Source organism: Artemia franciscana, chromosome 15 (assembly GCF_032884065.1).
Source record: "Artemia franciscana chromosome 15, ASM3288406v1, whole genome shotgun sequence".
Classification (NCBI taxonomy): domain Eukaryota; kingdom Metazoa; phylum Arthropoda; class Branchiopoda; order Anostraca; family Artemiidae; genus Artemia; species Artemia franciscana.
In genome coordinates, this window is record NC_088877.1 from 27,169,618 (window position 1) to 27,197,201 (window position 27,584).

Sequence of the window (27,584 nt, forward strand, 5' to 3'; positions counted from 1 at the left end):
TCAACTGTGACCCATGGATAACAGTTGTGGAGCAACGCAAGAGACAGTGTCTATAAAATTGGGCTTTAGCTCTCTAAAGGCGTAATAAAGGACTTATCTGTTAATGTCTAATACATTTAGTCTAGTTTCAATAGGTCTTGGTTATGGAGGTAGGTTATATAAATTTACCTCTTTCTTAAATAGGTTGAATCGAGTACGTTTACCTGAACCCATAATTACAGCAGTTGACCTGGTTTGTTGAATGGATTCTATCTAATGAAGAGATTTTGATTATCCACCACTCTCCCCACAGTGGACAAATCAGGTGCACGGGTAAATCAGGCCTTAATCTGGTTAGAACACCTAAGGATCTAAATTTTACTCAATGGCATATTTGATATGATTATGATAAGAATTAGAAACCTCTCCTCTTTTTCTTCCTCACTGAGGTAGAATCAATCCTGAAGTAGAGATCAGCACAGGTTGAGAGCTTGCAAAAAAAAGTGAAATTACCCACAGAGGTAGGATCGTTCTTGGACCCCAAAAAAGTACAAAGAAGAGCCAAATTCTATCTATGCATTGCAACCTGTTCTGCTAGAGGTCAAGATGAGAAGAGGGGAGGAATCTTCTCTTCCCAGAAAGTTTGGGCCAGATACGGATCTCCAAAAGGCAACACTAGGGCATTTAGCTTAATCTAATTTTGCACCAAGTTTGGCTTGGATTTGATGTTACTTTTGTGTATATGTGCTGTTGAAAGAATTTAGAATTTCCCTTTCTCCTCTCCCTGAAAAAATCTAGAACGGCACGGACTCCCAAAAGGCACAATGAGAATACTTCCTCTTATTCTTCATTTAGTCGAGTTAGAATTTGAAGACTCCTTCTGAAAGATATTTCTGGTGCAAGAGATCGAGGTTGTTCTTCATCCTTCACATTTTCGAATCAGTCAGTGATTCAAAAAGGAAGAAATATCACATAAGCTGTTACTTTTGACTGAGTTTGGTTCAGATCCGAGTAAATGTTGGTTATCGCTCTGATAACCCAAATATATAGATTTTGTTTCCTATTTAGATCCCCACTGAGTTTTGATTGGACTCTGATCCCCAAAGGGTATAATTAAGACATATTTTTAGTTTTGAATGAACCCAAATGATTCATGTTAGTCCTGGTGCCAAGACCTCAAAATATGAAACCTCAATGACACATCTTTTTTCTTTTTGTCTTTGTAGTTGCAGCTCAACCTAACTTAGCAGCTATATAAGCAAGCTAGTGATAATGAAAATAATACTGTTATTAACTGAATGTTATTTTTATTCGATAAATTGAATAAAATGTCAAATTTAGTTTATTGAGAAATTGTTACAATGCTTTAATTATTTATAACCCCAAGTGAACATAAGCAAAGAAACAGAAACAGTCCTATCCAATAGTGAAAATAAAATAGAGTAGAAAGTCAAAAATACATATTTGAAATAACAGGTCCTGGGCCAAGATATCAATACGTCTATCATCTTCTTCACTCACATCATAGACTGTACACAGGTCATTTGGTGGATCATCAATGCTGCTATTTGGGAATGCTTTTGAGTTGCAAAACATTGGTGATTTACAAACAAGAGACTTGGCATGCTGAAAGGTCACTGCATATATTCTCTTGTTCTGCGATATGCTATGGTATCTTTGATTTCAGATTTCAGCTGCTTCATGAAGCTTCAGTTTGATCAACTTGGTAGAAGGCTTGAGAGCCAAGCCATGGCTAGTTAGAATAAAGCCAAGGCAGATGGTCTTGTTAGAGGGAAGGCTGGCATAACTTTTTCAGAATTGTATAAAAAATGTTTATTTCACTTGTTGATAGATTAGTCTATCGTCCATCCTAGGGCAGAACTAAGGCAGATTGGCATAGAGTAAGTATAATTAAAATTGATAATTCCGTTGATTTTTTAATTTGATCAACTTGGTGGAAGACTTGAGAGCCAATCCATGGCTAGTTAGAATAAAGCCAAGACAGATAGTCTTTGCGATAGAGAAAGCTGGCATAACTTTCAGAATCGTGTAAGAATGATTCGTTTCACTTGTTGATACATAGTTTATAGGCTATACGAGCAATATTTTTAAACTTATCATTAGATCATCGTCTCATCGTCGCTTTCAGCAAGGTCAAATATCCCAGCACAAACACAAAGCAAGTAATACTTGCGGATTCCCGCACAGGAACACTTTTCAATGCACAAGTTTTTACATTTGAAGTGAACAGCGATATGATTTACGGAAATTGGCCACTGTGACAATGAATTTGTCAGAGGAATAACCCCAAAAGTGTCACTGAATACCAATCCAAAATTTAGGGGGTCTAAAATTATCGGTTCACTTTCTGTAACTTAAAGATGTCGTATTTAAAGCTGTTTTCATTAAGCGGAAAGTTTTTCAGCAATATTTTCCTATGACATAAGTGTACTCGTAAGTCCGTCAGAGAGTTAAAGTCGGTAGGATTCCTTCTGCAGGCTGCTATTATTGCTGTTCTAGCCACCTCTATCACTTCCCCTACTTAATTTTATGTATTTACGAGGTCAATCTTGACTTTTCTCTTCAATTCCACCATTTTCATAATAAAATCATATTATATAGCTGCTTCAACGAATGTCTTCTTACTCACAAAACTGTAAAGCTCGTCGTGTCAGTGCCACTAAGGCAGCGCAGAAGTCCTCCCTTGGAAGAGAAAACGCCATCTCATGTACAGTAAAAATTTGTTCAGAAAATTGGAGGAATAGTTCCTTCTTTTTATACTGTTCCATAGCTATAAGGGTAGACGAGTGTTTCAAAGGTATCACCAGAAAATCGGTGTCATTGGCCCAAACAATTACAGAAGAACTTCTATTTCTAAAGCTGGAAGCAACATTGACTGCAATACGTGTGTCTTTTTCTTCGTGTGTATTTCAAAGCTCAAGCCTAAAAAGAGGTAAAGGTTCCATGTATTCTTCTCTGGACAATATCCCAACACGTCGACGACCAGGGAAACCTCCTGCTAGTATTATGTTAAAGTTCCTACTTGTATTACCAAAATTGCTCCAAAACTCATAAATAAAGGTCACCAAGTTAGCTTTGGTCAAAGAACTTCTGAGAATTTATTGCGAGTAATCACCAGGTTTAATGTTTTCACTATATGTCTTACTGACCTTCAAACTTTGCTCACCCCTGTCTCTTAAGCACACTGTCTACTGTCTTTTAAGTACACTGGTGAGTCAATTGGTTCCTTGATTCCATAGATTCCATCACAGTGGTCAGAAACCACATGCAGTGGGCAAAGATTATCTTGGAGCTGACTAAAAATCTTACTCATCAACCTTCTTGAAAAATCTGATGATATTTCAGCTTCTACTTCTTATTTAACAATTCCCATACTAGAAAAAAGTTTCAAGTTTCCATCTCTGACCGCTATTGAACTAGCGACTCTTGATAACCATTAAAAAAAATACAAAATATGGAATTGTTAATGATTTTCTGTGATATAAATAGCTTATATGAAATGTCAAACTTAAAACTTGCAGAATTGACTATAAATGAAGAAATGAAGCCTAAAACAAACGGAAATAACTTTGAACAGTAAAATCTAACTGAACATAAACATGAATACTCGAATAGGTTTGGCGTTGCCACTCTTTAATGGGTGAGAGTGTCATTGGCGGTCTTCTATAAACTAAATAGATAGCAGAAAAAGGCGACCTTTGGGTGGCTTTGTCGACAAGTGTTACAGGAGCAATATTAAGGTTTTGGTTCTTCGTATTCGATTAAACGCTGCAGTTGTCAACCATACAAACCATTTAAAATTATATTTTTCTCTTTGAGAAGATTGATGACGTATTGCTTAGTGACGGTCTTCATACTAGCTTTTCTGATTAAAAGTAACTATATTTTCCATTTTCTGACACCCAATGAACGTTATTACGTCACCACAGAAATGAAAAAACCTATCATTTTTTCTGATTTATTTAAAGATAAGAACCATTTGGTGCTTGAAATAAATTTTTCTTAGTTTCAAATGTAGAACAGAAATCGTGACAAAAATGTACAACTCCTCTTCCTATTTTTGAACATGCTGCATGATTCTTGATTACAAGTCACTCTCCATTTTAGAGACAAAAACAAGATGTTTCTTCTTTCTTGTTGTTGCATGCGTATCAGAAACCAAAAATAGCTTCAAGAATCACTAAAAGTTGTAAAGTTATCATTGACAAAAATGAACATTCTTTAACGGTTAATTCTTAGCCCAAAACATAAAACATACAGTCGACTCTCGCTAACCCGAAATTCACGGTACCGCGATGTTTGTTTCGAGTTACGTATAGTTCGACTTATGCATAGTTGAAGCTATAGAGTTTATTCTGCATAAACTTCGAGTTACAGAGATACAAAATCGCTAAATTTACTTTCTATAGCCACTACAACGTTAAGAATAACTTAAGAAGTGTATTATAGATTTGATATATCAAGGCTTTATTTTGAAGTGTCAAGACTTGGCTTTCAAATGTCGATAACAAAATTTAGTTTGCTAGGAAATCAACTTAACATTAACAGAATCTGATACAAAACATGCTGAACAAAATTAAATACATATCAAGTTTACGCGTTACAACCTGCATACCCGTGTTTAGGCTAACTGAGGTCCGTTGAAAAACTTCGAGATACAGAGGTAAACTTTGACTTGTGTAGGTACAGTGAAAATTAAGTGACGCCTTATCTGCTGAATTGTTGATGTAGTGATGTGACTATCAAATTTAAAGACTTTGGGTTCTTTAATGTGGTTAAAAGGTGGGACTTGGAAATTTTTTGTGCTTCAGAAATTCTGCCTCCGATGTCCCATTGGTTCAAAGAAAACAAAAAATGAATTTGAAGCAGATATGAGAACCTTCATGCAAATGTCGGAGAAGAAGCTTTCGCTTGTCTTGTTTAGATCTCAGCTAAACTTAGTCAATAGTAACATTTGGAGCACTATTTTGCCTTTCGGAAGTCTGAAACCGATTCTACCTCCGTGAGACAGGAGGAAGGGCAAACCTAGTCTATTTTCGTTAGTAATTTTTAAAAAATGAATCGTCAGATCCAAAAATCAATAGGATGTAGTTTCTAATTCCTTTGTCGTGCTCTTTGCTTGCTGATTGTGTTTAGTTGTGCTGGTAATAACAAAACTTGGATTGGTATGAATGGAGCAGAAACACATCTGGATAATGTTCTGTGCAGTCGAAATCTACCTCATATGTATATTCCAAAGAGTTAATGTGGGAAGGAGGGGGTTTGTAACTTTAGAATTTCAAATCGCACTTACTATAAATTACGCTTAATTGCATATTGGGAATTTTCAGCGAAAAAGAGTCAATTTTGTCCGAAATTATTTCGCGACAAAATCCTATAAGAATATAAAGCCTCTTTAAAATCGAGATGGAACTGTTTGGGCTTTAAGGACAGAAGTTTGTATGCTTCCGAACAGGGAACAGTGTATAGGCCTCCAAAGATTTTGTTTAAACTTGAGACAAAGCTTTTTTTTGTAATATAATGTTGTAATCCTGGTTTGCCATTATTTTGATTTATGTTATCACTGATTTTTTTCAGAGCATTTATAAGAATGGAAGAAATGTAGATGACGATATGCAACAATTAGATCCATCACACAAGAGCAATAGGAAATCTCCGAAAGATCTGGATAAAGCAAAAACTCCAAGGTATATGACCTGATAATACTAATTAAAAGCACTAAAAAACACGATTCAGCGAGATGTGAATTCACCTCAAACAAAATTACGGATGAATTTTTACTTAATTATTTCCCTCTTAAAATAGATTCGGCAATCTGGTGATTATAACATCGGCTGCGCAATTCACAAAGTGCTAAGTTAGAATAGAATATAATATGTTTATTCACTACAATAGCTGGAGCTAACATGAGTGTGTCAATTAAATGAAAAAGACAAAGCGAACCAAGGATGAAGACAAAAAAAAAAGAAAAAAAAAAAAAAGCAATACCAGAAATTTAAAGTAGCAAGTGCTGCTTCAAGGTCAAGAGATTACAATGAGTTATACATAGAATTTATATTGGTCAAACGGCTCATGATTATAATAGTGACAATGTATTATATAGATTACATCAATTAAAAATATAAACATATAAAAAATACTTCATAAAATGTACGTCATGTACACAGTAAAGCAAATAATGCCCAACATAAAAATATGTTCGAAAACACTTACAGGCAAATCCCTGAAATAATCCTGAAAAATCCTTTTGATGACCCGCCAAAAAATATCTAAAAATTCATATGGCTCATGATCAGGGAGTTGGACTCACTGAGACTTAAAAAAAGAAAATTAGCAAGTATGAATGCAACAAATGGACAAACACCCATAACTTTAACTTCTTCCGCTACTACATTATGGTTAAGACTGTCAAAAACCTTAACTATGTCAACAAATAATGCGTCAACACACGCCCTATCTATGTATGGTGTCCAACAATGCAACCAAATAATGAGCAGTAGCCCACTATGCCCGGGTCTAATTCTAAATTGTTGGGAATCTATCTTATCTGTTATGTCCTCATATAAACACTCAAAATTAAAACTTTCAAGCGCTTTCGAATGAGTCGGTGTTTTCGAAGTCGGCCTCAAATCAGCAATATCTTTTCAGTAATCAGTAACATCTGATTTCACCATCCGCTCTTACTACTTGTTTTCTCCTGGTCAGGAGATTCAGGGAATGATGTTAGTCATTTCCTCGCTCTTAGTACCTAGCGCAACTCTTTACTTGGCTAGTACTCAGTTGTGGAGAACCTTGTCAAAGGCTTTCTTAAGATCCAAGTAGATAACGTTGGCTTATAAGCCCTCATCCTTGTTTATTTTCCACTCATCAACTACGGTTAGATGCTGGAGTTCTGTAGACCTTTAAATCAGTAAAAGTATATGTTTTGGCAGCTATTTTTCAATTTTACCAGGAAGGGTCAACCTGTGGGTAGATTTGTTTGTATAGAATTCTGTTTTTTTTTCTTACTTACTTTATCTATTAACTTTTCTTGGCAGAGACTATAACGGTCAGCAGATATTTATTTCAAATGTCACTTTTTAGAATCGTATTTCTGTTATAATTCGGTATAGTTCTAAATTAGCAATTTTTTTCTACGATGGACTAACTTTCATTCAGTTAGTTTATAATTTCCTGAACCTCTTTAAAAGTCTTTCCTCCTTAAAGAAGTTTGAACAAAGTCAGACTTGTTAATGGGCTTCAGCAATGGCTTTTTGCCATAATGTTTTATGCTACGTACTTTGTCAAAAGAGTGGTTATCAAACGGATCTGCTAACCAATTTGTATTTCATGTTGAAATATATATATTCTTTTTGTTGATAAAGTTGTATATTAGGAGCTCGATTTTTTTTTCTCTTGGATCTCACTCTTAGAAAGTTGGAACACACTTAGGCGAAAGGGAACGATTTTACTTGAAATTGGTGTAAATATCTTAATTTCTCTTGTTTCCTAGTGTCGAGTCTATTCCGAAAATATCAGCTTGTTTTTATTTAACTTCATCGTGACAATGCTATGTACCTCTTCTCTTCTTCCCCTCCCCTTCTCCACCTATAGGTCTTGAATCATTCGTCTGGCTAGACTGTAAGTTTATGTGCCATTTTCAAACGGGAATTCATTTTTTTCTTTGTCAGCAATGCTGTCTTGAGGACTGGTATGGAACTATGAAAGGTCAATTCACGATTGTGTCAAAACTGACAATTAAGTTTTGTCTGCAAGGTTTTTGCTGGGGGTTGGTGACTCCGACCCCCTCCCCAATGCTATCGTAGAAAGCCGTATAGTAAGCGAGTTTTATACGGCTTTGAAAGCCGTATAGAAGGGAGGTTTTATGCGCAAGATACTAACCTCCACCATTTCAAGACAATGAACTGCTGTAAAAAGAAAAATAATAAACTGTAAAATAAACTGAATAATAAAAAAACTGAACCTTTATTGCTTGTCGTTGATCCTTAAAAGAAATTAATGAATTACTATTTACTTAACTCCTCTTCACTCAGCTTTATGATTTATGCGAAGTTTTCATTACTTTAAATTTTTTGATCATTCTTATGGTCTATCTCTGCTACAGAAAAAGAAAATATTTCTCCTTTTTTGTCAGGCTTTCCCATTTTAATTTCATGATAGAAAAGCTCTACTGTTTAGAAAGTATGAAAATATCTTTTCTAAATATCTGATAAATAGCGACACATAAAGCCAAACAAAAGGCAATGCAATTAGCGAAATATGCTGTCTTTGTTAATTGCTTGCCAAAATTGAAAAATGAACCTTTGACTGCACGGACAAATCCTTATGTACATTTTAAATGTATTTGAAAACTCATATTGGCTAATGTTAAGAGACATAATAGAAACAGGACCTATTTTTAGATAATAGATTTTAATGTCTATAGATTTGCTTGACCAACCTAGTTGCATGACTGTGACAAAACTAGTCGTTAAAGATTAAAGCACTTTTATAGAAAATAAAATATATTTTTCTGCTAAAATCTTGTTTGGTTTTACTTTGTAGAAGATAAGAACGGGACTGAAAGTTAGGTTTGGAACTGACTAAAGCAAATATTATTAATGCTTACACGATTTCTCACTTCAATTTTTTTGCAAAGCGCAAAAGCCATTTGATCAGATGATTTGGCTTTCTAAAGGTTGACGATATCTGGTGACACTAAACGGGTAGAGCGTTATCCAATCCTATCCAAGCACGGATGAAGCGCTAAAAAATGCAATGATATTGTGCAAGATTACGTGGGCGGGCTTGTTTTGTTAGATAGCGAATGTTATTGAGGAATACGTCGGCCCATGTGTGTTGCTAGGAGTGAGATATCTAGTGAAACCTAATAGATTATCTGTGATTAAAGTCTGTCCAATATCTTGGGTCAATACACAAATTTGTTAATACAAAAATTGGAGCAAGAATATCAAGTTGATTAACCGTTCGTGTGACAACGCGTCAATTGGGTTTTATAACCAAGTGAAAGAGACTCTAGGTGAGACACAAACCTTTTCTGCTAGATTCCCTGACAACAAATTTTAGGAAGTCCTCCTTTTTTTCTCCATCCTGAAGGCCGAATCAGGTCTGGATACCACGAAAGGACCAACCAGGCCTCCTACTCTTTCTTCTCACCAAGTTTGATCTGGACTGCGGGTATATATATATACTGATGAATAGCTTCCAGATTCCTCCCCATCCACATACTGGCCAGACATGTTTCAATCAACTTCTAGCCCAAGCTTTGTGATCGTAAAAACCTTGCAAGCAATTCCAGATACAAATACAAAGTTATATATAATGCAGATTATACCACAAGCAATCATGACGCAAAGTATTTTTTGAAAATTCCTTCAAATTAGAAGTAAGAAAAAAAAGAATTGTGGACTACGAGATTCACTTTTCTAGAACTATTTCCTATGAACTAAGTAAAACAAGAGCTAAGAGCTCATATGGCACCTGTGACGAGGCAAGAAGAGCTAAGAGCCAAGAGATCATATGGTATGAGCTCTAGCAAAATTCTATGAATCAATAGATTGATTTAAAAGGAAAATAAGAGGCTTAATGCCGGTCAGGATTTAAAAAAAGAGCTCTAAAATTCATTAAGATCCGATCCGATCACCCACTCGTATGTTATAAATACCTAATTTTTTCTAATTTTTCCTCTCCCTTTAGCCCCCCAGATGGTCGAATCTGGGAAAACGACTTTATCAAGTCAATTTATGCAGCTCCCTGACACGCCTACCAAGTTTCATCGTCCTAGCACGTCCAGAAGCACCAAACTCGCCAAATCACTGAACCCCTCCCCCCAACTCCCCCAAAGAGAGCGAATCCAATACGGTTCCGTCAATTACGTATTAAGGTCATTTGCTTATTCTATCCACCAAGCTTCTTCTCGTTTCCTCCACTCCAAGCGTTTTCCAAGATTTCCCCCCCCCCAACTCCCCCAATTTCAAAAGATCTGGTTGGGATTTGAAATAAGAGCTCTGAGACATGAAATCCTTCTAAATATCAAATTTCATTAAGATCCGATCACCTATTCGTAAGATAAAAATACCCCAATTTTCACGTTTTCCAAGAATTCTGGTTTCCCCCTCCAACTCCCCCCAATGTCACAGGATCTGTTCGGAATTTAAAATTAGAGCTTTAAAGCGCAAGATCCTTCTAAATATCAAATTTCATTAAGATCTGGTCACCCTTTCGTAAGTAACAAATACCTCAATTTTCAAATTACCCCCCCCCCCCTAACTCCACCAAAGAGAGCAGATCCGGTCCGTTTATGTCAGTCACGTATCTTAGACAGGTTTTTATTCTTCCCATCCAGTTTCATCCTGATCTCACCGCTTTAAGTATTTTCTAAGATTTCCGGTCCCCCCAACTGCCCCCCCCCCCAATTACGCTTGATCCGGTTGAGATTTAACATAAAAGATCTGAGTCACGAGGTCCTTCTAAATATGAAGTTTCATGAAGATCCGATCACTCCTTCGTAAGTTAAAAATACGTCATTTTTTCTAATATTTCAGAATTACCCCCCCCCCCCCCTAATAGAGCGGATCCGTTCCAATTATTTAAATCACATATCTAAGACTTCTGCTTATTTTTCCCACCAAGTTTCATCCCGATCCCTCCAATCTAAGCGTTTTCCATGATTTTAGGTTCCACCACCCCAAACTCCCCCAATGTCACCAGATCTGGTCGGGATTTAAAATAAGAGCTTTGAGACACGATATCCTTCTAAATATCAAATTTCATTGAGATCCGATCACCCGTTCGTAAGTTAAAAATACCTCATTTTTTCTAATTTTTCAGAATTAACCCCCCCCATCTACCACAAAGAGAGCGGATCCGTTCCGGTTATGTCAATTATGTATCTAGGACTTGTGCTTATTTTTCCCACCAAGTTTCATCCCGATCTCTCCACTCTAAGTGTTTTCCAAGTTTTAGGTTTCCCCCTCCCAACTCCCCCCAATGTCACCAGATCCGGTCGGGATTTAAAATAAGAGCTCTGAGACACGATATCTTTCTAAATATCAAATTTCATTGAGATCCGATTACCCGTTCGTAAGTTAAAAATACCTCATTTTTTTCTAATTTTTCAGAATTACCCCCCCCCCCCCCCAACTATCCCAAAGAGAGCGGATCCGTTCCTGTTATGTCAATCATTTATCTAGGACTTGTGTTTATTTTTCTCACCAAGTTTCATCCAGATCCCTCCTCTCAAAGTGTTTTATAAGTTTTAGGTCCCCCCCCCCCCAAATCCCCCCCAATGCCACCAGATCTGTTCGGGATTTAAAATAAGAGCTCTGAAAAACGATATCTTTCTAAATATCAAGTTTCATTGAGATCTAATCACCCGTTCTTAAGTTAAAAATACCGCATTTTTTCTAATTTTTCACAATTAACCCCCCCCCCAACTATCCCAAAGAGAGCGGATCCGTTCCTGTTACAATCATTTATCTAGGACTTATGTTTATTTTTCCCACCAAGTTTCATCCCGATCCCTCCACTCAAAGTGTTTTATAAGTTTTAGGTCTCCCCCTCCCAACCCCCCCCCCCCCCCAATGTCACCAGATCTGTTCGGGATTTAAAATAAGTGCTCTGAAAAACGATATCTTTCTAAATATCAAGTTTCATTGAGATCCAATCACCCGTTCTTAAGTTAAAAATACCACATTTTTTCTAATTTTTCACAATTAACCCCCCCCCCCCAACTACCCCAAAGAGAGTGGATCCGTTCCGGTTATTTCAATCATGTATCTAGGACTTGTGCTTATTTTTCCCACCAAGTTTCATCCCGGAAAACACTCTAAGTGTTTTCCAAGATTTTAGGTTTCCCCCTCCCAACCCCCCCAATGACACCAGCTCCGGTCGGGATTTAAAATAACCGCTCTGAGACACAACATCCTTCCAAACTTCAAACTTCATTAAGATCCCATCACCCGTCCGTAAGTTAAAAATACTTCATTTTTTCTATTTTTTCCGAATTGACTCCTCCCAGATGGTCAAATCGGGAAAAAAACTATTTCTAATTTAATCTGGTCCGGTCCCTGATACGCCTGCCAAATTTCATAGTCCTAGCTTACCTGGAAGTGCCTAAAGTAGCAAAAGCGGGACCGACAGACCGACAGAATTTGCGATCGCTATATGGCACTTGGTTAATACCAAGTTCCATAAAAACAGAAGATTGGTGTGGTGATTTTGAATAGATAATTGTATGTTCTACACAAGCCTGACATTAAACAATTCCTAAGATTTTTTTTTTTGAAGGAGAACAGTTTTGTATCTTTTCTTTTCTAAAATTCAAAATTCACTTCAAAATTTTTTGCAATCTCCTGAGTAAGCTTTTTTCTACTTTTCATGACCGCAATTCCAAAAACGTTCGATTTTCGTCTCTGTGGCACAAAAAAGCAGCGGCTTCGCTCCGCAACACAACCACGTTGAAGGGTAATAAACTTAAATAATCGTAATCTATAGAGTTTTGGTATCCAAAAAATGCCATGTTTGGACCAAAAGATCTATATACATGACATATGCAAACATGTCTGCCATCATAGGTTGCGTGATGGTAGATTCTGCGTTGCAAATTTTAATGGTTGTCAAGAAGTAAATCTGTCTAAAATAATGCGCAAGTTTTTTGTTTATAACAAAATTATTTTATATTAGGATTCAGCAGTCCACATTTGGCAAGCATTACTGGTGCTATAGATGTACAATATACACCACTAAGCTTATTGTCATCCCACCAATAGAATAACTGCTGACTAGTAGATACGAGCTCTTGGGATCTTGCTCCCCTAATTGAATATTTTATATTGCCAATTATATATTACATTGACAATATTGTAAAGAGAATGAATGATGTTTTTTAATTTTTACTTTAAAGAATTTTTTTTAATATTAGACTAGAAACATGTTTTATGTAATTTTTCTTTTTTTCCTTTTGAGTGCTTTCCTTCTTGTTTTTGTAACATTTCTCTAATGACTTTTGTGTAAATGGTAGCATCGAAATGACATACAGAATGATCGAACGTTATAAATATTGCCATATCAGTCACTTTCCCCATTAAATGAATGTACAAGTCTCTTCCATTATTTTGTACGTGCTGGCTAGTATAGATAGAGGTGCTTGATCACGAAAATAATACTGACAGCTTTTAATAACAAATAACAATAAGAATAAAAAGATCCCCCAGGTTCCGGACTATGAAGCTTTTTGGCAATAGCGAAAAGATACTAATTTGCTTGACATTTACAAATACTCGTCTTCTTATGCAACCTAAAACCTTTCCTAAATTATCTCCTCTATGTTTAGGTTTGAAGCTTACATGATGACTGGAGATGTCATTTTGAACGTATCTAAAACTGCTCCTAGCCCAGAAATCATATCGCCGTCTGCTAAACAGAAGAAAAAGGATGAAGTATCATTGCCTTCAAGTCCAGAATTACCACCCTTGAGAAAGAATGAGATACCTCGCACGCCCATCACGCCTGATGATTCAAGCGATTCACAGGCATTTGTCTACCCCAATCTCAGACATTCTAGGTACTTACATTTGCTTCAATTACTTACTTTACGTGTTTATTCTACAGGACATTAGTCGGTGGCGTTGTTTATTGGAAATTGTTACCCACTACCATTTTACGTTTGGAACAAGCCTCTGGTCGATGTAAAAAACATTGTAAAACGTAATAGAATTTAAAAAATAATTCTTGAAGAAAATCTTAATTTTAAGAAAAAATTTCCAGGTTGGAAGAGAAATGAGTGTAACAGAAGATAAATAAATATTTTGAGGAAAGATCAGGTGAATATATACGAATAGGTATAATGACCCTAATTGCTAAGGATTAAATTAATAAACTTAGTCGAGGTAGGTCAAACGCCTTAAGAACCATATGGCTAAACAAGTGCTCAAATTCAATATGGCCATTCACACACCAATGTAAATGTCCACTTTTTGTTTGTTTTTTGGCATAGTTCCGCGTGTTTCTTGTTTTTTCTAAATTCTTTTAAATTCCCATCTTCTGTTCTATTTATTTTTTTCCTCGAGTTAAGGAGCTTTATTTATAAAACTAAATAGACACTTATCTTTCCAGACTTCAGAATGTAATCAGGTATATTTTTGATATTTTAAAACCAAAACTAGCGATGGATGTTTTTCAGTAATTTTCAGTGTTGATTATTTTATGAACTGAATCAATTTACGTCACATTTTAACTATTGTCATTTTGGTTGTTAGTACTTTTCGGTCCTTGTTAACAATCATGTATTTTGACGCACATGGAATGCAACACCGTTCATAGAACGATATCTTTGGCGTGTCTGTCTAAAATCAATTGTTTTATCTCTTTGTTTTAAGGTCCGAAGATACATTGCCAAGTGATCGCCGGTCATCCGGAGAAGAAAACACAGCATCCTCTCTTCAGACACTTCTAGAAACCAAAAATTCGACCGACCATGATAACGACCGCATTGTATGGACATACAATGCTCCAACGACTGGAGACAGTGCCAAAACAAGTTTTGATCAAACTTCAATACCTGATAGTGTATCGCCCATATCTGAATATGACACCCGCTCTCTCAAATACGTTGAACTTGAGCGACCTTTACTAAAGAGTAGCGACAGTCAGCAGAGTGATATAAGCGCCTCTAGTGATAAGATAAATCTAGTCAGTAATGCCTCAGAGTGTAGTGCAACTAGGAAACAGTCATTCTTTGAGAAATTATTTCGCCTTAGCCCAAAAACGCATAGTGTGAGCTCAAATAGTGTTGAATCTGTGTCAGAACTGAGTGAAGTTCAAGCACAAAGTTACAGTGATCTCGCCGTAGGTGAGCATGAAGTGAGTGAAGAGGGTATTTCGAATTGTGCAACTCTTGGAACTGAAACAAGGAAGGCTAGTTCACCGACCCTATCCGAAGAAGAAAGTGATTTGGAAAGTCTGAGCTACCATTATAGCCCCAAAGCAGTAGATGTACCAGCAGCTGGCCGACTTGCCAAACGACTTTTTATGTTAGACGGTTTCCACAAATCTGATATTGCAAGGCATCTTAGTAAAAAGTAAGTACCCGACCATAAAGAACTTTACTTACAAACAATTTTGGCTTGATGTCTGACTTTTTCGAAAAAGGAAAATGGCATTATGAAGGCGATATATATGGATGTAAGCCAAGAGGGTGAACCACTCCTCTCTAGAGGTCTCGCGTTGAAAAAATATATTCTAAATACCACATACAGTTTGATATTTCGATAATTTCATTGTCAAATTTGTTTTTTTTTCTTTTACTACTGTCAAAATCACACATTGTTGCTTTAAAATGTGTGTTTGAGCACTTTCTTACGTCCTTAGACTTTTCTTACTTTTTTTCATTTTTTTTTTATGATTTGCGTAAAATTAGTGGTTCCCTGCCTTCTGAAAAAATTATAAAGTTGATTTTGAAGTTGCTCATAGTTGTTGTAGGGGACCAGTTGTGCTTAAAGTAGCTTCAAAGGAAGCACAGACTACCATATTTTTGGGGCACTAATCTTGCACAGACAATTATTTTAAACAACCCAGCGTTAAAGAAAGATTGCTTGGATTCCACGCCTGTACGTTTTGTTGTTAGAAGCACATAGTAAAGTGTTTCTTAGTTTTTGATTCAAACAGAAGCTGGTTTTCAACATTAGACATTATTTGCTGGCTATTGGTTTTTCGTCTAGTTTAAGTATCTTCGCTCTCATTTTGCACACAATGTAATAGATTTTTGACATTCTTCTGGGCTATCATATGCCTCTTTGCATTCACTATCAGAAGTATTTTGAGTAAGTCAACATGTGTTTTGTTTCATAATAACAATGTCTGACTATATTAACTGTATAAAATCTTAGTAAATCTTGTTGTTAATACTTTAAAATCTTAGTAAGTGTTTGATTTTTTTTTCCTAGAGAGATAGTCTTTGGGTTTGTAAATGCCTCTTCTTTATTATTAGCATTTTCATTTCCTTTTTTGAAAAGGCTTTTTTGTATTCTTTTTTACTTTTCTGTCTTTTGGAACCTTATGCTTGAAGCAGACTCTTAGTGGCTACATGCAGATGAAACCTCCCAGCCTTTTTTATGGCACTTGGTATCTACCAGGTGACATATAGCGCTCGCAAATTCTGTCAGTTGGTCGCTCTGTCTGTCTGTCCTGATCTTGCTAGTTTAGGCACTTCCAGGTAAGCTAGGACGATGAAATTTGGCAGACGTATCAGGAACCAGACCAGATAAAATTAGAAATTGTCGTTTCCCCGATTCGATCGTCTGGGGGGGGGGACGGTAAATCGGGAAAATTAGAAAAAATGAGGTATTTTTAACTTACGAATGGGTGATCGGATGTTAATGAAATTTGATGTTTGGAAGGATGTCGTGTCTCAGAGCTCTTATTTTAAATCCCGACCAGATTCAGTGACATTGGGGGAGTTGGGAGGGGGGGCCTAAAATCTTGGAAAACGCTTAGAGTGGAGGGGTCAGGATGAAACTTGGTGGGAAAAATAAGCACAAGTCCTAGATACGTGATTGACATAACCGGATCGGATCCGCTCTCTTTGGGGGAGTGGAGGGTTAATTCTGAAAAATTAGAAAAATGAGGTATTTTTAACTTACGAAGGAGCGATCAGTTCTTAATGAAATCTCATATTTAGAAGGACCTCGTAACTCAGATATCCTATTTTAAATCCCAACTGGAGCCAGTGTCATTGAGTGGTGGGGGGACCGGAGATCTTGGAAAACGCTTAAAGCGGAGAGATCAGAATGAAACTTGGTGGGAAGAATAAGAACAAGGCCAAGATACGTGACTGACATAACCGGATCGGATCCACTCTCTTTGGTGGAGTTGGGGGGGGGGAGTAATTCGGAAAAATTCGAAAAATGAGGTATTTGTAACTTGCGATCGCTTAAATTGAATTGAATAGGGAATATTTGTGGGAAAAGTCAAGTCATGGCCAATTGTAGAAAAAGCCAAGACAGATTGTCCAATTAAATGGGCATCAAGTGTAAGGTTAATTTTACCCCTTTGATTGCCGGTTGTTACTGTCTTCCACTTATGCTACACCTCTCATGCATGTCACTCCACAATGGCGAATTAGAGTCAACCTGTTAAGACGAAATCAGATATTAACAAAATTTGATATTTAGAAGGATCTTATGCTTAAAACTCTCATTTTAAATGCCGACCAGAACCGGTGACATTGGGGGAAGTTGGAGGGGGAAATCGGAATTCTTGGAAAACGTGTAAATCGAGGTATCTCACAAACGGGTGATCGGATCTTAATGAAACTTGATATATTGAAGAATCTTATGTCTCAGATGCTCCATTTTCAATTTGAATCTGATCTGGGGACATAGAGAGTTGGAGGGGCTAAACAGAAATCTTGGAAACCGGAAATCTTGGAAAACGTTTAGAGTGGAGAGATGGGGATGAAACTTGATGGGAAGAATAAGCACAAGTTATAGATACGTGATTGACATAATTGAAACGGTTCCGTTCTCTTTGGGGGAGCTGGGGGTTGTTAATTTGGAAAAATCTGAAAAATTATGGTATTTATAACTTAAGCACGGGCGACAGGATCTTAATGAAATTTGATATTTAGAAGGAACTCATGTCTCAGGGTTCTTATTTCAAATACCGACCAGATCTGTTTACATTGAGGGGAGTTGGAGAGGGAAACCGGAAATCTTGGAAAGCGCTTCGAGTGGAGAGATCGGGATGAAACTTGGTGGGTAGAATAAGTGAATGTCGTAGATACGTGATTGACGCAACCGGACTGGATCCTCTCTCTTTCGAGGAGTTAGGGGGTGGGGTTCAGTGCTTTGGTGAGTTTGGTGCTTCTGAACGTGCTCGGACGATGAAAATTGGTAGGCCTGTCAGGGAGCTGCACAAATTGACTTGATAAAGTCGTTTTCCCCGATTCGACCTTCTGGTGGACTGAAGGGAGAGGCAAAATTAGAAAAATTGAAGTATTTTTACTTACGAGGGGGTGATCGGATCTTAATAAATTTTGATATTTAGAAGGACCTCGTGACTCAGAGCTCTTATTTTAAATCCTGACCGGCATTAAGCCTCTGATTTTTCTTTTAAAGCAATCTATTGATTCTTAGAATTTTGCTAGAGCTCATAACATATGAGCTCTTGGCTCTTCCGACTTAGTCACAAGTGCCATATGAGCTCTTAGCTCTTGTTTCTTTTCACGTCTTTTCAGAAATTTTATAGCAGCCCCTGAGAAATATCTATGATGTTTCTTTCTATTATGTCTGCACCCACTTTAAAAGCATAGTCTAACAAGTCATGTATTCGTTTTGTTTATTTTTATAAGCATTGTTAGTCAGCAATCAGTCCCAATAATAGCATGTGGCTAGTAGTCAGTAGGATGTGCAATATAATAAAAAAATGAGTCTCCAGAATTTTTCTATTTATTATTATTTTTTTTTTTTTTACGTATTCTTCATATTGAGTTAGGAAGTTTATTGTATAAATCAAAGAGAGACTCTATTTCCTTCTCGTTCTCTTTTTTTCTGGAGTATTTTCGTTCTACGACACAGCTTCTCATATTGTTTAAATCACCTCATACTACAGATGGGCTCGTTTTTCCCTTTCGGCAACAGCTTGGTATCTTCCAGCTCAATTGTTCCATTTTATATTGATTACTTTGGTAATCCCTTAGTAAATTTGTTTCCTTCTTTTTTCAAATAATGGGTAAATGTGGTTTGCTTATGGAAAATTATATCGTTTTCTTGGGGATGTACAAAACTTGGGACAAAAGTTAAATTTACTAGTTATTTGTATCTTATTTCTTCGGCTGCTTCTATTAAAGTGAGATATATGACTTATACATGGATTTGACCCTTCCCTTTGGTTGGTGGAGGGGTGTATCAGAACTTGTTTGAGAGGAGAAGGGAATAAAAAAGCGAGCGTATTTTGTCTATTGCATCGAAATTTTGTCTCTAGGATTGCGTGAATCCTCCTTTGTCTCAAAAGTCGTAAAACATCAAAACAAACATAAATACGCTAAACTACAATTCTAGTCAACGAAGAATCAATGTATCAACTTGATCTGTTTTTTTTTTTTTTTTTTTTTTTTTTTTTTTTTTTTTTTTTTTTTTTTTTTTTTTTTTTTTTTTTTTTTTTTTTTTTGTAGTGGTCGTATCAAACAGGTGGTCATAGAATTTTTTGAGGGGGCTTATTGAAAGAATAGTGCCCTTTTTTAATAACAAAAAAGATCATGGTACAGCAACATGGTCTTTTCTACCATTCTGTAATAACAACCGTCAATTTTTGCCCAAAGAGGTCAAGAACTGAAAAATTAATTGAGAATGGAATTCAGCTATCCAATCAGTTTTCCATGTTTTAAAACCCTAAATGTAATGTTTTGAGGCTCTTACTTTTAGAAACCAAAGCAAAGTGCTGTTTTCTGCCATTTTGTGCCACAAAACATCAATCTTCACTAAGAATGCTCCGGAATGCAAATTCTAAGATAGCTAATCGATTTGTTAAGATCTGAAACCTAAACAGAAGGCTATCTCCAAAAACGGCTGCAAAGTCTGACTGAAAAATATAACGCTTTTCTTACGGAAGTGAAGAACGAAGTTGAACTTTAAAAGAGCAAATAGTATCGGTTTGCAGATTGTGCAAGATATATCTACAAAACTAGCTTAACTAAACGGAATTGTGGTATTTTACAATCTGTAAAATGAGAATTACGAAAATCTGTTGAATTAAGACAACCTGTAGAATTGTGTAATCTGCGAAGCAATAATATTTGCTCGTTTTGAGTTTCAAGTTTGCTCTTTACTAACATACGCTCTTTGACAAGAAAGGTATGTTTTTTAATCATTATTTAGAGCCGTTTTTCAAGATGGGGAAGGAAATTTCTGCATAAGGTTTTAGACCATCGGAAATTGGGTGGCTCCATTAGAATTGACATTCCTTGGAATCTTTACCCTCTCTGGGCAAAAATTCAAGCTCTGTGGCATAAAATGGTAGAAGGCGTCGCCTTTTGGTGTGACTAAGTTGTCCTAGCCCAGTGGTTAGCAAGCTAAGCCTGAAATACTATGTCTGCGAGAACAGGGGTTCGATTCCTTGTGTCGCTGGTTGTTTTGTTTGGAACGGGGGTCAGTTGCGTGACTCCTTAAGCTCAGCCAGAGTCGCCCCAGCTCTAAATGGGTACCTGGGAAATCTGGGGAAGGTAAACAAAAATGGTTTGCAACAGTACAGAATATCTGGCCCCCAACCCTTCATTGCGCTTCCTGGCTGAAGGACCATGAAAGGGAGATCAGTACCGCCGTTAACGACTACTAGTGTTGTACTGTTTACCTTACCTTTTAGTGTGATTAATAAAAAAAACTTTCCGAAAAAGAAATTTTTCAAAGAAAAGTAAAGGCCATATTAAACTTATGATCAGCAGATACAAATGCATGTTAAAATCAAAGGCAGCGCATTAGTATTGCCTAAGTAAAGAACGATGTGGGCACAATGTGTTATTTATTATTTTATTTTTTTTTTTGGTTTTAGGGAAGGGCACTTCGTATCGCAGGAGTTTCCATACAAACTTTGAAAAGGGTTCGTTTGATTTGAAATCGGAAGGGCTAGTGCCCTTTTTAATAGTCAAAAGTGATCGGAAAACAAATAACACCCCTTCCATTTCCATTTCCCCAAACACATCCAATCAACATTTTGAGATAGCCATTTTGTTCAACATAGTTAAATGGCCCGGAATTAAGTCTTTGAGGATGACAACCACTCCAGAGCTCTCAGGGCAAGGGTTGTAAATTATGCCCTGGGGCATAAAAGGTTGTATAGAAATGATGATCATATAAGCTTCCGAGGGGGCTCATTGGATTGCTTATCAGAAGTTTAGTGGCCTTTTTGAGTTCCAGAGTGATGTGACGATGGATAATCCCCTACCCAAACGTCGTCTTTTCCCGAAAAGCATCTGATAGAACTTTTGAGATGGCTATTTGTTGTCGTAGAAGCTTCGAAAAAGGCTGATTCGACTGAAAATTGAAAGGGCTAGTGCCTAATAGTTGAAAAAGATTGGAAGGCAACTAACTCCTCTCCCACGCCCACCATTTCCCCATGCACATCAAATCAAAATTTTGAGTTAGCCATTTTGTTCACCGTAATTGATGATTGAAAGGTCTGGAAATTATGTCTTTGATGATGACAACCCCTCAGACCCCTTAGGGTAAGGGTTGTTAGTTATGCCCTGGAGGCATATAAGGTATATATAGAAAGGGTTATCGTATAAACTTCGGAGGGGGTCCAATGGATTAGTAATCAGAAGTTCAAGTGCCCAATATAAACAAAGTATCGAAGTAACAATAAGTAAGTTCTGTAACTCAGAGCCTTTTGCCCGGGGCTAGGAGGTCTGAGGGGGCTCAACTCCGGAAACATATTTATTTGGTCTTTGAATATTTTGAATATATTTTATATATTATATATTCACGACGGGCTACTATTATAACTTACGGCCCTTCCCCCCAGGATGAGGATCCCAGGGCTGGGGGGGGGGTTCAAACCTTTAACCATAGCTATTTGATATTTGGTCGATTTTAAACAAAATGGCTAACTTCAAATTTTTATCGAAAGTATTTAGGAAAAAAGGCGTACGGCGGGTGCCTACAGTCTGAATACTTTTAAAAATTGAGCTAGAACTTTCAATTTAAATAGAATGAGACTTTTCTGAAGTCTATGCGATGAGCCATTCAATGGAAACCTTATATATGGACAGCTTATCTAACTTACAGCCCTTGCCCAGGGGGTATTTTAAAATTTTGCAAACCCCCGAGGAGTGATTAATTTAATTAATTCACCTCTTGACTAATTCGGATATGATGGATATCTCAAAATTTTTAATTAGTGCGTTTGGGGAAAAGTGGGCGAGGAAAGGGTGGCTTCATGTCCTTCAGTGACGTTTGACTCTAAAAAGGGCTCTAGAAATTATTATTTCCAATTGAATGAGCCCCATCCAAAGTTTATAACACCACTCCTTGTTTATGAAGTGCCTCTGGAGAAAAAGAATTGGAGCCTTATGGCCTTGGGGCTCTTTGGGGGGATACTAGTTGCCATCAGATTACTTTTGACTCTTAAAATGGAATCTAGAACTTTTTTTGGGGGGGGGGTATTTAGCCCCCCCCCTAATCGTTGGAATTTTTCAAACGAAATGGCTACCTCAAAAGTTTGGTCGGATGCATTGGGGGAAAAGAGAAGGGGGGGGGGGTATTTGCCCGCCAATCACTTTGATCACTCTTAAAAAGGTAAATAGAAATTTCAATTTCCAATCAAATAAGCCAAATCTGCCCCCGGGGCATAACTTGCAACGCTTCCCCCAGGCCCTAGGGGGATGTTTTGACTTCTGAGTTTTCTGCTATTTGATCTTGAGAGTTTTTTGAACAAAATGTCTATCTCGAAATTTTGATCAGATACATTTAAGTAAAAAGGGACATTGGAAAGGGGGGGTAATTGCCCTCCGATCACTTTTGACTCTTGAAAAGGGAAATAGAAATTTTGATTCACAATCGAATAAGCCCCCTCCAAAGTTTATGCTACCATCTCTTCCGTAAAAACTTCATGTCTCCGGGGCATAATTTCCAACACCTGCGCCCAGGTTTTGGTGGGCTATGTTATCCCTGGATTCTTTGTTATATGATCTTTGGTCTATTTTGAACAAAATGGCTATATAAAAAATTCAATCGGACGAATTTTGGGAAAAGAGTGTTAGCGGGCTAGTTGCAATCAGATATCATCACTTTGTCTCTTAAAAAGGGAATCGGAACTTTCAATTTATAATCATTTGAGTCCCTTTGGAGGCTTATACGACCACTTCATCCATAAAAACTTTATATGTCCCCAGGGGATAAGTTATAACCCTTCCTCTAGACTCTAAGGGGGGGGGGCAGTTGACCCAAAGTTTTTGTTATCTGATCGTTGGACTATTTCAAACAAACTGGCTATCTCAAAATTGTGTTCGGATGCATTCGCGGAAAAGGGTTTGTGTGGGTTTAAATACCCTCAGATCCCTTGTGACTCATAAAAAAGTAACTAGACCTTTCAACTTCCAATCAAATATAGCTACCTCTAAAGTTTACACGACCCTCCATTACCTAAAAACCTTTTATGCCCTTGGGGCAAGCTTAAAACATTTGCGCCCAGGCTTTAGGGGTTAGCGTCATCTCTAGAGTCTTTACGATCTGATTTTTGACCTGTTTTTTTTTTCTATAAAATGTTATCTCAAAATTTTTGTCGGATGGGTTTGTGGAGAAAAGAGAATAGAAACTTTCAATTTATAATCATGTGAGTTCCTTTGGAGGTTTGTGCGACCACATCTTCCATAAAAACATTATATGCCCCCAGGGGATGAGTTATAACCCTTCCCCTGGGCTCTAAGCGGGGTGGGAGCTGAGTTGACCCCAAAGTTTTTCTTATCTGATCGTTGGACTATTTCAAACAAACTGGCTATCTCGAATTTGTGATCAGATGCATTCGCAGAAAAGAGGGTTTGTGTTTATGTGTGTGTGTGTGTGTGGGGGGGGGGGTAAATACCCTCAGATCCTTTGTGACTCATAAAAAGGTAACTAGAACCTTTCCATTTCCAATCAAATATAGCTACCTCTAAAGTTTATACGACCCTTCCTTACATAAAAACCTATGCCCTTGGGGCGAGCTTAAAACATTTGCCCCCAGGCTTGAAGGGTTTGTGTCGTCTCTGGAGTTTTTACCAGCTGATTTTTGAACTATTGTTTTCTACAAAATGGTTGTCTCAAAATTTTTATTGGAAGCGTTTGGAGAGAAAAGCGGTATAGAGAAGGGGGGGGGGTAGTTGCCTTTCAGTCTCTTTTGACTCTTTAAAAGTGAACTAGAACTTTCAATTTCCACTCAAATGAGCTCTGTACGAGCATCTTTTCTATAAGAACCATATATGTCCCTAGGGCATAACTTATAACACCTGGCCCTGGGGCCTGGATGTTTGTGTTGGCCCCAGAGTTTTTATTATCTGATCCTTGTACTATTTTTAACGGAATGGCTATCTCAAAATTTTTATAGGATGGGTTTGGGAAAGAAAAACTTGGTAGGGGGTGGGGGCTAGTTGCCATCTGATCTCTTTTGGCTCTTAAAAGAGAACTAGAACTTTCAGTTTCCAATCAGATGAGTCCTTTCTGAAGTTTTTATGAGCCCTTTCTGTAAGAACCATATATGCCCCAGGGCTTAACTTAAAACGCTTGTTCCCGGGCTTGAGGAGTGTGTTGTGTTGACCCTGTTTTTTTCTATGATCTTTGAACTATTTTAACAAAATGGTTATCTAAAATTTTTTATCGGATGTATTTGGGGGAAAAGGACATGGAGGGGCTAGTTGTCCTCTGATCTCTTTTGACTCTTAAAAGTGAACTAGAACTTTCAATTTCCAATCAAATGAGCCCCTTCTGAAGTTTATACGAACTTCCCTTCTATAAGAACCATCTTAGCCCCCAGGACATAACTTACAACGCCTGCCCCGGGCCCTGGGAGGTTTTCTCGACCCCAGAATTTTTATTTTCTGATGTTTGAACTATTTTCAGCAAAATGGCTATCTCAAAATTTTTATCAGATGTATTTGGGAATAAAGGGCATTAATGGGAGGGGCGTTAGTTGCCCTCTGATCCCTTTTGACTCTTAAAAAGTGAACTAGAAGTTTCAATTTCCAATCAAATGAGGGGGGGGCTAGTTGCCCTCCGATCACTTTTGACTCTTAAAAAGGGCACTAGAATTTCCAATTTTCAATCAAATTAGCCCCCTCTGAAGTTTGTACGACGACCCCTTCCATATGAAGCTCTGAAAAAAAAAATGAAGCTTAATGGTCTTTCTATAGGCAACATTATAGCATTACATCTGACTATTTGCAAACTAAAATGAATTTCAGAGTACAACTCTGAATCAAATATCTTCTTTTTGATTTCTCTCCCCCGTTTTTATGGAGTTGTTTAGATTGGAGCTTAAAGGATAGAAGCTGAATGGCAGATCGCTTATAGTTTTGCAGTCATTGTTATGTTTTGACTTTCATAATAATACCTTTCGCCAACTGGGATTTTTTTATGTTTTTGGTTAAATTAGCTCCTCTTTTAAAGTAAAAATTTCATTTTCTATTTTGAAAAGAAGTTAGACTTCAGAAATGAAAACCATAATTTAGGCTTTAGACCAGGCCTGTGCTGGTTCGGCGGGAAACCCGGCAAAGTCCCGGTGCGTCCCTGATTTTGCTTAGTAATACCACCCTTAGTCTAAAAAAATTACGTTTTTAGAAATGTTTATTCAAAAATTTATTGAAAAATAAATTTGAAAATTTATTGGATAAAATTTTTGTATTGATGACTAATGCTGATAAAGGCAAACTTAGAGAAGAAATGATATATATATATATATATATATATATATATATATATATATATATATATATATATATATATATATATATATATATATATATATATATATATATGTATATATATATATATATATATATATATATATATATATATATATATATATATATATATATATATATATATATATATATATATGTATATATATATATATATATATATATATATATATATATATATATATATATATATATATATATATATATATATATATATATATATATATATATATATATATATATATATATACTAGCTGTTGGGGTGGCGCTTCGCGCCACCCCAACAGCTAGGTTCGCAACACCTAGTTGGTGGGGGCGCTTCGCGCCCCCCCCCAAGCCCCCCCGCGCGCGTAAGTCGTTACGCGCCATATTAGTTACGCGCCATTGTAGTTGTGTCCCTATGTCCCACCTGTGAATATAGATATATATATATATATATATATATATATATATATATATATATATATGTTTTTAACTACGTAAAACTTGCGAATATACAGCATTCTTTGCTGTCCCATTGTCTGTGCATATAAATAGATTGTCAGGTTTACCGACTCTTGAACATGCAACATATAATGGTCCATGTGAAAACAATCCGTATTCAGATCTATACCTCATGATTCTAATGATTGCCCTTGAGCTTTGTTGATGGTGATTGCTAATCGACCATTCCCTGAGTCGCCATCGTCATTTATATATCCCCCTGTGCACCCCGGCGTCCCCTTTGTAGTTATGTCCCTGTGTCCCGGTCGTCATTTATATTCCCTGTGTCCCGGTCGTCATTTGTGTCCCGGTGTTCCAGTCTGTGATTTCTCTTTGAGTGTCCCGGGCGTCATTTATATTCCTTGTGTCCCGGTGTCCCGGTCGTCATTTATATCCCCCTGTGCCCCCCGGCGTCCCCATTGTAGTTGTGTCCCTGTGTCCCGGTCGTCATTTATATTCCCTATGTCCCGGTCGTCATTTGTATCCCGGTGTCCCGGTCTGTATATACATTTGTTTTTTAGTTTTGTTTTTCTCCTTTATTTTTTTCCTTTTTTCTTTTTTTTCTTTTTTAGTTTATTTAGATTTTTAGATTTTTTAGTTTTTTTATTAGTTTTTAGTTTTTTTGTAGTTTTTACCATTTTTTTAGTTTTTTTAGTTTTTTTTTTTACTTATGTCCTGGTCGTCATTTATACTCCCTGTGTCCCGGTCGTCATTTGTGTCTCGGTGCTTTGTTGATTGCTAATTTATATTATATTTATATTTATATTTTTTATATTTATTAATATTTTTTTAGTTTTCTTTTTCTCTTATTTTTCAGTTTTTTCCTTTTTTTTAGTTTTTTCTTTTTTAGTTTTTAGTTTTTTTTTGTTTTTTACCTTTTTTTAGTTTTTTTAGTTTGTTTAGTTTTTTAGCTTTTTTAGTTTTTTTTATTAGTTTTTAGTTTTTTTTTAGTTTTTGCCTTTTTTTTAGTTTTTTCAGTTTTTTTTAGTTTTTAGTTTTTTACCTTTTTTTAGTTTTTTTTTAGTTTTTTAGCTTTTTTAGTTTTTTTTTCTTTTTAGTTTTTTTTGTAGTTTTTACCTTTTTTAGTTTTTTTTTCTTCTTTTGTATTAGTGTGAAATAATTCAGACGTCATATGCGGACAAACACGACGTCACTCGATAGACAGACAGACAGACATAACCCACAAACAACTTATCTATATATATATTTATTCATATTTTTTTAGTTTTCTTTTTCTCTTTTATTTTTCAGTTTTTTCCTTTTTTTTAGTTTTTTTCTTTTTTAGTTTTTAGTTTTTTTTTAGTTTTTTACCTTTTTTTAGTTTTTTTTTTAGTTTTTTTAGTTTTTTAGCTTTTTTAGTTTTTTTATTAGTTTTTATTTTTTTTGTAGTTTTTGCCTTTTTTTATTTTTTTCAGTTTTTTTTAGTTATTAGATTTTTACTTTTTTTTAGTTTTTTTTAGTTTTTTAGCTTTTTTAGTTTTTTTTTTCTTTTTAGTTTTTTTGTAGTTTTTACCTTTTTTAGTTTTTTTCTTCTTTTGTATTAGTGTGAAATAATTCAGACGTCATATGCGAACAAACATGACGTCACCTGATCCATCCACAGATCCACACACAGACAACTTATTTTTATATATATAGATAATATTTTTTTAGTTTT

At 36.3% G+C, this 27,584-nt stretch overlaps 1 protein-coding gene across 1 annotated transcript in view; it reads left to right on the forward strand.

Annotated features, from left to right (window-relative positions):
• The window catches only part of LOC136036268 (PH and SEC7 domain-containing protein-like), a 187,358-nt gene that overhangs the window by 61,545 nt on the left and 98,229 nt on the right, over window positions 1-27,584 (forward strand). The window contains exons 6-8 of the mRNA XM_065718408.1: window positions 5,578-5,687; window positions 13,334-13,564; window positions 14,379-15,080. Coding sequence (XP_065574480.1) covers window positions 5,578-5,687; window positions 13,334-13,564; window positions 14,379-15,080 — 1,043 coding nt within the window. The remainder of the gene's footprint in view (window positions 1-5,577; window positions 5,688-13,333; window positions 13,565-14,378; window positions 15,081-27,584) is intronic.